Source organism: Triplophysa dalaica, chromosome 8, assembly GCF_015846415.1.
Source record: "Triplophysa dalaica isolate WHDGS20190420 chromosome 8, ASM1584641v1, whole genome shotgun sequence".
NCBI classification, from domain to species: Eukaryota; Metazoa; Chordata; class Actinopteri; order Cypriniformes; family Nemacheilidae; genus Triplophysa; species Triplophysa dalaica.
The window spans coordinates 23,061,493-23,073,104 of NC_079549.1; the positions used below are offsets into that span (position 1 = coordinate 23,061,493).

General features: G+C 35.8%; 2 protein-coding genes across 4 annotated transcripts in view; one reads left to right on the forward strand and one right to left on the reverse strand.

Moving 5' to 3' along the window:
• Positions 1–7,599, forward strand: part of slc4a10b (solute carrier family 4 member 10b) — a 38,748-nt gene extending 31,149 nt beyond the window's left edge. For 2 of the 3 annotated variants that reach the window (XM_056754250.1, XM_056754252.1), the window contains exons 18-27: positions 198–311; positions 1,294–1,455; positions 1,549–1,800; positions 1,939–2,007; positions 2,088–2,261; positions 2,380–2,502; positions 4,162–4,226; positions 4,480–4,572; positions 5,208–5,237; positions 5,721–7,599. In XM_056754250.1, coding sequence (XP_056610228.1) covers positions 198–311; positions 1,294–1,455; positions 1,549–1,800; positions 1,939–2,007; positions 2,088–2,261; positions 2,380–2,502; positions 4,162–4,226; positions 4,480–4,572; positions 5,208–5,220 — 1,065 coding nt within the window. In that variant the 3' untranslated portion in view covers positions 5,221–5,237; positions 5,721–7,599. The remainder of the gene's footprint in view (positions 1–197; positions 312–1,293; positions 1,456–1,548; positions 1,801–1,938; positions 2,008–2,087; positions 2,262–2,379; positions 2,503–4,161; positions 4,227–4,479; positions 4,573–5,207; positions 5,238–5,720) is intronic. The other variant, XM_056754251.1, reaches the window with a different exon arrangement.
• A 2,724-nt stretch (positions 7,600–10,323) lies between these two features.
• On the reverse strand, positions 10,324–11,555 carry gcgb (glucagon b). Its single transcript, XM_056755461.1, has 4 exons — positions 11,489–11,555; positions 11,302–11,404; positions 10,661–10,816; positions 10,324–10,538 (listed from the first exon to the last, which is right to left on the reverse strand). The coding sequence occupies exons 2-4, from the start codon at positions 11,397–11,399 to the stop codon at positions 10,418–10,420; spliced, it is 375 nt and encodes a 124-aa protein (XP_056611439.1). The 5' UTR covers positions 11,400–11,404; positions 11,489–11,555; the 3' UTR covers positions 10,324–10,417.
• Positions 11,556–11,612: the final 57 nt, after the last annotated feature.

The following is an 11,612-nucleotide window of genomic DNA, read 5'->3' on the forward strand; positions in this document are numbered from 1 at the left end:
CCTTTATTCATTCTAAGTGAACAAACTTCATAGTTTTTAATAGATTTTCTACATTATTTTTCTATTTTATATATTATCCTCTTTATCCACAGTCTTTTGAGTGTACCAGATTAACATTTCACTGCAAGTTGTACATGTTTACAAAGTGTATGTGACAAATAATATCTTGAATCTTGGCTAATGCATGTTTTCTTCAGGTGAGATCTCTCATCAGTGATTTTGCAGTCTTCATCACTATTGTTACAATGGTTCTGATGGACTACGCTATAGGGGTGCCTTCACCCAAACTGCAGGTTCCCAACGAGTTTAAGGTACGAGTCTGACAAGTACAAAGTACTCAATAAAATGGAGTTTTAATGCAATTTTTAATGCATAGTGTACTTTGATTTTGGGAACAAATGGGGCGGAACAATTATTATATTGTGAATTATTATATATTATTTTATGGAATACTCAGTGGACGGTAATAGTAGCACCCTTGTGAGGAACTGAAGGCCTTAAGGCTCGACTTTAAGGAACATGTATGAAACATAATGTTTATTTTTTTATTAATCCATATACCTAGCAAGGTTCCATAAAATAAACACAAAAATGTAATGATATTGATACCAAGAATATTATTCCTCCATCAAGCAATGGAGTTCTTCAGAAGCGGAGTGGTTGCTAAGCAACACAGACTCAGCAACACAGCAGTGGCGCAGTACTACTGATGTAATGAGGTCACAGGTGTATGCTCATTGGAAAAATCATGTTCTTACTCATTTTATGTATTGATTTCCAACATAATTATTTCATCATTTTTAAAAAGATATGTTGAAGAGTTTGCATCTTGATTTCAGTTTTTGCTTAAACAACTGTTTTCATTTACATATATGCATTTGGATGACGCTTTTATCCAAAGCGACTTACATTGTTTTATAATACAGTATTATACTTTTGCTTCTGAGTATGTTTTCCATTTGGGTAAGAAAATTAAACAGTTTTTCCTTTTGAATATGAGTATTTTTCGTACCCCATTGGTTAACAGCTTGTTTTAGGCTAAAACATCACAACTACTTATTATTTTAGCATTTAGTGACTGTATCACATCACCTTCGTGTTATAGTCAACCTTTTGCTTTCATGTGTATTTACAACTATTTTTTATAAAATAAAGTTGTGCTTGAATTGTTTGCACTTTCTGTAGGATAAATATCACCGTAAATATTTTCTAATCGTCCAAATGCTGTATGTATTCATATGCATCAGGTTATATGTTTTAACAATTGTATTTTGTCTTCCAACATGTTGTCAGCCGACCCGTGATGACCGCGGGTGGTTTGTTAACCCTTTAGGTCCGAACCCATGGTGGACGTGTGTGATCACGGTCATTCCTGCTCTCCTCTGCACCATCCTCATCTTTATGGACCAGCAGATCACAGCTGTGATCATCAACAGAAAGGAACACAAGCTCAAGGTTTGAAATATTATAAAACCCGCGCTTCAGTTATCAATATATTTGTTTTGTTCATTAATATAATGTCATCTCTTTCAATCTCGGTCCTGGCAGAAAGGCTGTGGGTATCACCTGGATCTGTTCATGGTGGGCGTGATGCTGGGCGTCTGCTCTCTGATGGGACTGCCATGGTTTGTGGCCGCGACCGTGCTGTCCATCAGTCACGTGAACAGTCTGAAACTAGAGTCGGCGTGTTCGGCACCCGGGGAGCAGCCAAAGTTTCTCGGCATTCGAGAGCAGCGTGTGACGGGTCTTGTTATCTTTCTTCTCATGGGCTGCTCTGTCTTCATGACCTCAGTGCTGAAGGTCTGCAGCTGTCTAGTAACCAGTTATCACTTCTTAAGCAAAGGTTTAAACCATAAGAAAAAATGCATAGCCTTGTTAAAACCAGGTGAAAACAAGCTGTTGGAGACACATAAATAAGCTACTTTTTAATCTCCTCAGTTCATTCCCATGCCAGTTCTGTATGGAGTTTTCCTCTACATGGGAGCGTCTTCTCTGCGAGGAATCCAGGTAATGAAGATTTGAGAACATACTCGCTGCTATCATTCATGAAAGCTCAAGCGAGATCTAATGTCTTCATTCCTCTTTAGTTTTTCGATCGTTTACGGTTGTTCGGGATGCCAGCCAAACACCAGCCGGACTTTATTTACCTGAGACACGTTCCCTTGAGAAAGGTTCACCTGTTCACCATCATCCAGCTGACCTGTCTGGTTCTCCTATGGGTCATCAAAACGTCCAGGGCAGCCATCGTCTTTCCCATGATGGTTAATATATGTTATACTTTACATGTGATATTACAAATATGTGTGGGGATGTAAATTAAACTTGGCTTTTCTTTACAGTTATTTGTTATCAGCGATGAACTTGTTTGCTTGCCCGCAGGTTTTGGCTTTGGTCTTTATTCGGAAGCTGCTGGATTTCATCTTCACAAAAAGAGAGCTCAGCTGGCTCGATGACCTCATGCCCGAAAGCAAGAAAAAGAAACTGGAGGATGCTGAGCGGGAGGTGAGCATCTGCTGTATAAAGGCTTTCCACAGTCATGAAATACCTTGCCAAAAAAAACGGTTGATCTTTTATAGCGGAAGATTTGATAGAGTTCTTAGTTGTCTCAGATGTGTCTCCTAAATTAGATTAGAGAACTTGTTTAAACACTGGACATTTATAATATGTTAAGAACTTGTTGATATGTTGATTGTAGAGGTAAAATAATCTGGATTTGGGTCAATTTGATGAGAAATATTTGCATCATATTGAGATCTTCAATAAAATTGACTTTTGATTGCAGACTTGTAAAATCGGAGCTCAGTTTGTGACATCGTTGAGATTTCTTCTGAAACTCGATTGACAGAGACATTTGTGAGATTTCTGACTCTTTTTATTTAAAGAAATGACTGAGACTCAGATCATGAGATTTAAAGGGTTCATATGACGCGGCTAAAACAATGAATTGTTTGTTTTACATGTAATGCAATGTGTGTACATGATTTAAGGTTCAAAACCAATGTATTTTTCACAAACCGTGCATGTTTGTATCTCCTCTTTACCCCGCCTCTCTGAAACGTGCAAATTTTTTACAAAGCTCATCGCTCTGAAAAGCGAGGTGTGCTATGATTGGCCAGTTACCCAGTGCATGGTGATTGGTCGAATAATGCAAGCGTATGACGGAAATGTAACGCCTCTTACCATATTTGGAACATCAGGTTCCAACGCAATTGTACTGACGGTACAGTGTATTTTTTAGTTATCATGTCTTAAATCAAAACAAACCAACTGCAGTTTGATTGATATTAATTGGAAGGCAGAATAAAAGAACATGATTTTTGAAATATATATATATACTTTCCCCAAAACATAGACAGGTATTTGTTAGTTCATCATCTATATATTATTCTTTTGCAATGTTTGTGAAAAGATTTTTTTAAATCTCTTTACCAGTAATGTATGTCTATGTGAGTTACATAAATATCGTCAGGGCAAAGGCAAATTTGTTCTTCGTGAAATGTTTTTCTGTTCATCTATGCTTTGCAATTCACTTGGATATACGCCCGAAAATCCCGCATGCCAAATCTTAAGCGAAATTAGCTGAGCGGTTCATGAGAAAATTTGAAAACGTCTTAACCCCCATCCGTTGCTAGGCGACCGCAATGCCAATCCATCCCATAATAACCTGCGTGTTAAAATTTGACTGAAAAACAAGAAAAATAATGGCTCTCTGTGAAAGCGTCTCGGCGTGGACCTTTAATAACAAGCGTAATTAGTTTTTGGAAGACAATGTCTATATGACTGAATGACTTGTGCTTGCCTTTTATTTCTGTGAACTGTGAATGAAAGGAGAAGTTTTCTTCTGCGAGTTCTCGAGACTTCATAGAGGTTCTGCTTTAATGAGATAAGAGCTGAGTGATGCGAGTTTTCTTTCTGCATTCAAAGACTTTCTGACCCCCTGGCAAATGAGCTCATATTTTTCCTCATGCTAAAATACGTTTCTTATAGAGAGACCCCGATTCACCCACCTATGTGTCTGAATTCATTTTCTTCATGCCAAACAAATGGAAAATGAATCGATCTGCCAACATGTCCTTCAGCGAAGTTATTTAATCTCAAAGGGTCTCTGAAGTTCTCTTTGGCTAGACTGGAATGAAACTCTCTCTGTGTGTTTTCTGCCAGGAGGAGCAAAGTATTTTGGCAGAGGAAGAAGCAGTCGTACAAGTGCCACTGGAGGGACATTACAAGTATGCACCAGCTTTTCCCAACTCATTCTTACAATAGCATGCGATGTTGTCAATCATTAAGGCCTGTGTAGCAGGGATTTAAGTAGAATAAATTAAATGAATAGTTCATTAGACTGATTATAGGCTGTATCTATATTCACGTTGAAAGAATTTAAACATGGCTCATCCATTTAAACTGATTCATTCAGTATTCATTTCTGTGATCATATTCCAGTTTGTGAATTATAACTGCTGGTTTTTGTGATGTTTTTAGAGATGATCCCTCCACTGTCAACATTACGGATGAGATGTCCAAAGGTTCCTTTGGCAAAACTTGGAACTCCAAAAACGATCCAAGCTCCAAAAGGTGCCAAATACTTTTTTGTAGGATGTCTTTTTCAAGCACACTCGTTCTAGGACTACTTGTTAACTCCATAAAGTTAAAGGGGTAGTTCACCTTCAAGATGAACATTCTGTCATCATTTACATGCCCTCTTGTCATTTTAAACCTGTGTGGCTTTCTTCCGCAGAACACAGAAGATCTTTTGAAAAATGTTGGTAACAGAACAGCACAGCCCCTCGTCCACTTCTATTTTAACCCATGCAAGTGAATGGGGGCTGTTAACGACATTCTTCAAAATATCTTCTTTTGTGTTCTGCGGAAGAAAAAAAGTCATACGGGTTTCAAATGAGAAGAGGGTGAAGGGTAAATGAAGTCAGAACCCATTTTATTATCCATCAAATCTGATCGTGGCACAACTTATGTGACTTGCATTCTGTATCTGTAGGTTTAGGGATTTATATAATCTACTATAAATGAATATAAATTGTTTTTTTTTATAATTTCACCATATTACAGTGATTGTAGAAATTATGTTTACAATGTAAACAAAATTATTACCATTTAAAAGTTATGTTTTATGTTTTTTTCCCTATGTTTCTTTATGTATTCTGCATTATAACACATCTTGACATCATTATTTATTCTTTCTGTGTCATTAGCCCTCTTACCTAAATTTTTGAGCTCCAGAGGTAAGTGTATCGCCCACTTATCTCTTCTCATTGCAAACGATTTTCTTTCTTCGCATGAAAACAAGTGTTTGGACCAAATTGGCTGCATTTGACACATCTGATTGTTTTCCGCTTGGAATGGCCCTTCACCATTGTGTCTCGCTCCAAAAAACGTTTGAATTTACCCCAATTCACAATCCAGTGTGTCAGTGGAAAACAATAAATCATTCACGTCTCTGTATGTGTCAGACAAAGACAGACAGCATGTGATAATCTGTTGTTGTTGTTTTACGACTCTGAACCGTAATCAGCTGTTAGGGGATGTGTGTCTGGTCTAATAGGTGTTAAACAGAGCTGTTTCACGTTTGCAAGTTAAAAAAAAACAATTATTACTAAACAACATCTTAAAGCTTAAATCATAAAGTGAATTACATACTCTTCAATACTGTACTGTGAGCTTAGTGTACTCTTAAAGTGACTCTTATTTTCCGTGTGATTTTACAGCCTGTTTAATATAAGAAGGCACAACAAACATCAATGGCAAGATGAAGAGAGCTGAAGACTTCACTCATTCACTGTGTTCTCACATGCTTGTCATAGCTGTCCAAATACTATTGTTTTAAAAGAAATAGTTCACCCAAAAATGAAAATTCCTTAATTATTCACCCTTTCTTCCATGCAATATTTATAGTAACTGCTGCTGTCAGACACATCACGTTCATTTGACTCGTGCTACATTTTCCAAACCTGCCCATGTCATCTCTAAAACTAGATTTGTGCTTTTACTCGGTTTCAAAATTCAAGCAGGTTTGATGTACTGTAATGGTATGAATACATTAATGATGTATTACAGGTTCAAAGTGAGCTTGAAAGATGTGGTCATTACGAACAGTGAGTTGATGGAAAATGTTTTTTTTTCAATTTACTTTTTGTGTCCCGCTACAAAACATCAGAAATTCCAGCATACAGGTTTAAAACTCACCATTATTGAGAAGTTAATAATTGTTGAATTAGGGTGAACTATTGCTTTAAATCTTGTTTAAAAAAAACATTACAGACCAACCCTAGTTGAAAAATATTGCTATATTGTTACTGTATGTACAACGTTTTTTGTTTTGTTTTTAAAGGATGCCCCCAAACACCCAAACACACCTTGCTCCTAAGCCTCGTGTTTTTGCATTTTAACGTGTATCACAATGATAAACTCCAATGCTTATAGAAATATATCCTGTGTCAATAGTAAAACCAGCAAATAAAGACGTGAAATTGTCTTGTGTGAAAGATGTGAGGCAGGAAGAGTGTGACAGATTTTTAAGAACTGTTCTGAACCTTTCTTTTAAGTTGTCATAAATCTTTTGTATTTAAAATGGTAAACCTGGCCATAATTTCTGAAACAACTCGTCTCTAAAAGTTTCAAACAGAAGTTTAATATCTACAACTATCAGTGTTTTAAAAAGCCACTTTACCATAAAACAGCATGCATAAATGTTAATGTATTTGTTTTGTGATGACCTGCCTGCTTGCATAAAATCATAGGGCTGAGCAAAATATAAAACATATATTTTTATATTTTTCAAGCCGTCTTAGATTTCATATCCTATGCATTTGCTTTTTTGTTTGAAGTTACACCACTGTGTCCTCTGGGTTGCTTGAATTAGAAGCCTCTAATATACATAAAAACTGCTGTACTGTACATCCTTGATGTAGCTGCAATATCATAAATAGAGGACCGTTGACCACTTTTGTTTTGCAATATAGACAACATGCTTTAAAACAGAAAATCGTTTAGCTGATATGTTTTTTTTGTGCAATTATTTGCACTTAGAAAGCTGCTGGTGTGAAAGTGTAAATATTTAATCCGTCAAACCTGATCAGAATTTATATCTCTGTTTTAAAGGTGGTGTTTTAAGGGTAGGTGTGTTTTCATGCTTAAAGTGATGGACAGACATGTACTGTATGAAGTCGTCATACAGTACAAATGCATCGATGTATGCCAGATTACAAACTCTAGCTAAAGAACACAGCAATAGATTATTTCTACTGTACATGTTGAGATGCTCATGCAGTTACAGTATTTTCATGCACTTATCTGTTGCTCGAGTATTTATAATGAAACAGACAATAATTTAATTGTGACATGAATGTTAAAACCATAAATACATTCAGATGTTTTGTATTTGTTGTTGTGGATTCACACTCAGTCTGAATTTGAAGAGAAAAGCATCTGTTTTTCTGTTGTCTTTTTTTCAAATAATGTCAATCAGTTTAATCCATATTCTGACTTTAGCTGAAGTCCTAAGGGAAAATATCGATGTATTTTGACTGTGTGTTGATGTTTCTGTAAATTAAATTGGTGTGAAAATGAAACTAAAGTATCACGATATCTTTCTCAGCGTGTGGTGTGATTTTTCACTGGAAACCGTTTGTGAGCTTTAATTGTTTTCATTTCTGGTGTCTGTATGACACAGGCATTTTGTCATTTACACTTGCATTTCGTAAACTAAGAGAACTGCAAACTCTTTTCTATGTATGCTTTAACTTTTAAGAATGAGCTTTTATGAAAAATTAGACTTCAATGACATGTAATGTTGATCAAATGCTCGTTTTACATTTATGTTAATTTTGAGAGAACTTACATCAGACCTATGATGTTTCTAGAAGAGAATAATTGTTTATGTTATTTTCTGAAATGTAAAATGCAGAAGAGTGTAAAGTCTGACATCATCAGCACCTTTAACGGGCATTAATATTTTATATATATAGGCTAAGTGAACCCATACTAACATACACAAATACTAGGGCCTTAAAACTATATATTAATCACATCCAGAATTAAAGTTTGTTAACATAAAAGTGTGTGTGTGTACGGTGCATTTTAATTTTGTATTATAAACACATACACATACATGCATATGTTTTAGAAAAATATATAAAATAAAAATTAACAAACATTTATACATAATGTAAATTATTGGTGAATATAAAGAAACACATGTCAGTATTTTCTAAATGTGTGTAAATGTATGTGTATGTATATGTGTTTATAAATGAAGAGTTCGGTTCCAAAATGAGATAAATCAAATCATGTTTTTGTATTGTGCATTCCAATTAATACCTGTTTTTAATTAAGCCATAATAATTAATACAATACAGCTAACTAACACAATAAAAACATATAATATTAAAAAACATGATTTTTAAAAAACGAGTTATCTCAAAAAGGAGTTATCTCATTTTGGAAACAAACTCTTCAAATTAAAATGAATAAATATGTTTTTTTATTATTTAATTTATACAAAATGAACATGCACAGGACACAGTCACCAAGACGTATATTATGTAAAAACAAAATTTTATTCTGGGTGCGATTAATCGTTTGACAAGCCTAAAAATACGTAGATTATATACTTATAAAATATACTGCTTTGGATAAAATGCATAAATTTGACCCTGTACAACAAACCCAGTTTTATGGGTTACATAAACAGAAAGCATATTTATTCATCTTTCAGATTATGTATGAGTTGTTAGAGGAGGAGAATATCTGGCTGAGATACATCCGTTTAAATCTCAGGAATCTGAGGATGCAAAAAAAACTGTAGCAGGCCATCCGTTCACAAAAATAGTTTTTATATATTTAATATATATCTTCATGGAACATGATCTTTACTTAATATCATAGTGATTTTTGGCATAAAAGAAAAAGTGATAATTTCGACCCACACAATGTATTTTTGTCTTTTACTAAAAATGTTCCCATGCTACTTAAGACTGGTTTAGTGATCCAGGGTAACAAATGACATGCCTAAATGCATCACTTCTGTCCTGAATGTTTAATGAGAGGGCGTGGTCTAACAGGAGAATGGTGAGTACATTCTGCTTTATTTTCTTCTCTTATTGCCTCAGGTTGCTGATTTATTTGTTACTTTACAGAGTATAATCCCCTAATTATCGTTTTGATAGTTTAAGTCAGGCCCAAACTTAAAGGCTATAATTCTCGACCAATGATGTCACATGCCTACATGTTCTCTTTTATTTAATGAGCATGTTGTTGGCTTGATGTTTGTGCCAGACAGATGGTTTGCATCAGCAGCTGACAGCTCAGAGAGATCTCTGCTCCCAGCGCTCACTGTCATCTCTGGCGCTTGTGCCGGTCTTGTCTCGTTGAAGGACGGGAGACGAGTCGTCCCCGTGTGCAGGATAATTGACACATCTCCACTAAGCGTCTGTCAGTGTCATGTTGGATCCGTCGAGGTGGGTAGAAATGACATCGCTGTAGACCTCTCCGCCGGGATTATGGGATGGATCTTCTGAAGCGGATGGCTGAGTGCAGGTAAAGCTCCGCTCATGCAGAACTCTGAACTCCGCTCGTATTGACAGACGCGATTGCGTTTGACACATAGATGTTCTGTTTGATTTTAGCTTTCCCACATGAGTTGTGTCTGATGTGAAGGATTTGTTTGCGCGTCAATAGCTTGTTATGGTTATCTGACTGTTTTCTCGAAGGGGATGTGAGGAATGATCAGGACGAATGTGTTGTTTTAAAAAGAGCTTCTTTCTGAGGGTTTTGTCTTGAAAAATGTGGATACAAAACTAAACCAAAATGTTCTTGAAATCAATGCAGACCAGCAATGCAAAGGCTTGTCGATTGTAGTCTGGTTTTTGTAAGATGTAGAGTTTTGAGGATGAGAGCCATGTTACATGTCCATGGTGATTTGGCTATCCATCTTACAAGCGAGAGATGAATTTGTGATGATTCTGTGAAATACTGTAGAACTTGATCGGATGTTCAGGCTTTGATGTCAACCACATCAAAGGCAATTTATCAATGCAAGCTTTACCCAATTGTATAGTTAGGCTATATAAAATGATATAGTCATTTGCAATTCATATCTGCATTTAGCGTATTTTTGACCTGTAACCTGCACTGCAAAACCTTCAACCCACTTTTAGTTCGTGCGCCATCAGCTGAACTAAGAATCTAGTTGGATTTTGGGGATATCAGCAGTATTTTAGAGTCTCTTTTTGCTTTGTTGTTTTCACAACGGGTTGCATTTTGTTAACATATTAAAAATAATTTCACCAAAAGACACCGAAACCACAGTGCTTCATTTGAAAAGTTTTATTCGCATAATCCAATGACAAACAAATCATTAAAAAACACTATTGGGAAGGAGGATTTCTGACGCTCTCGAGCATCTTCAGTCTCGTCTTCCTCTCCCTGTTTTTAGCCAGGACACAAACTCTTTTGCCGCCTGGTCCTGTAGATAAGAGCTGATGTCACTGGTGTATGTGCCATCGGCGTGCCGCCGTGAAGGAACTCTGAGGGGAAAACGATGAATCATAAACAAGATTCATATAAAATTATTTTTGTGCTTTATTGTCATTATAAACAGAAAAGTCACTCTTTTTTCTGCATGAAGGTCAAAACGAAAAAACGTTACCCGCTTCTCTTAGAGTTCATTAACCACTGAACAAAGTCCTGCGCTCTCCTGGTCTCCAGGTATTTACTGTAATCGTTGGAGAAGGTTCCTTCCGAATGTCTCTTCATGTTGTTTAATTCCCTCGGGTCATTAAATAGTACGTCATCGGACATAAGGCTAAAAGTCAGGAAAATTTCTTTAAGAATTACTTTTTTCATTAGAATGCATTACAATTATTTGTAGAGTAGTGTATGTTTTTATGGAAAAAAGTTATTGAACATATTGAATGATGTTATAAAACATAAATTGAATGCAGACACTTTACCGTATATACAGTAAAACTACTATTATTTATTAAAAAATAGGACTTATAATCATTTCATATTACAGTAAAAAAATGCATTTTTAAATTAATAAGAATTTGGAAGAGTATGCTACATTTACATTTAAGAATAGATGCTACATTTAAAAAATTGATGTTAAAAAGTTTACAAAAATCTTTGTAATCGTTCACACTTCAACATATAACATCAAAATCCCAAGTGTGTCATTATTCGAGGTATTAATATCCGTATAATTCTATCAGGTGTCCATTTGAGATGGAAAAAGAATTGAATGAAACTTTATGACAGATTTTATCAGAATAATTGAGTTTTTTTTACCTGGAGTTTTCTTCTGTGTCCTGGATGGGAATCTGTAGGCTGCTCTGGATCAACAGCAGAAGTAAAAGTCCAATGAAGGAGAAGAGCCTTTTCATCATTTTACCTGAGGATACAGATCACCAGTTATTTTCTTCCCTTTTACACGCTCTTCTAATAGTACAAAAGCATCGATCATCCTTGAGCTCACCTGGATTGTCTCGGGCTGTCACAGAGAAATCAAGTGAATCTTGATTTTGCCGCTGGTTTCTCCTCTTTGGCACCCAGTGAGATTTCATGGCCCCTGTCTGATGTTCAGAGTCTTATATAGGGAT

Excerpts from the sequence above, each read along its gene's own strand:
- gcgb (XM_056755461.1), bottom strand. The coding sequence starts at position 11,399 with ATGATGAAAAGGCTCTTCTCCTTCATTGGACTTTTACTTCTGCTGTTG. Across the intron at positions 10,817-11,301 it reads GACACAGAAGAAAACTCCAG|CCTTATGTCCGATGACGTAC; the intron begins GTAAAAAAAACT and ends CCTGACTTTTAG. Across the intron at positions 10,539-10,660 it reads ATGAACTCTAAGAGAAGCGG|AGTTCCTTCACGGCGGCACG; the intron begins GTAACGTTTTTT and ends TTTTCCCCTCAG.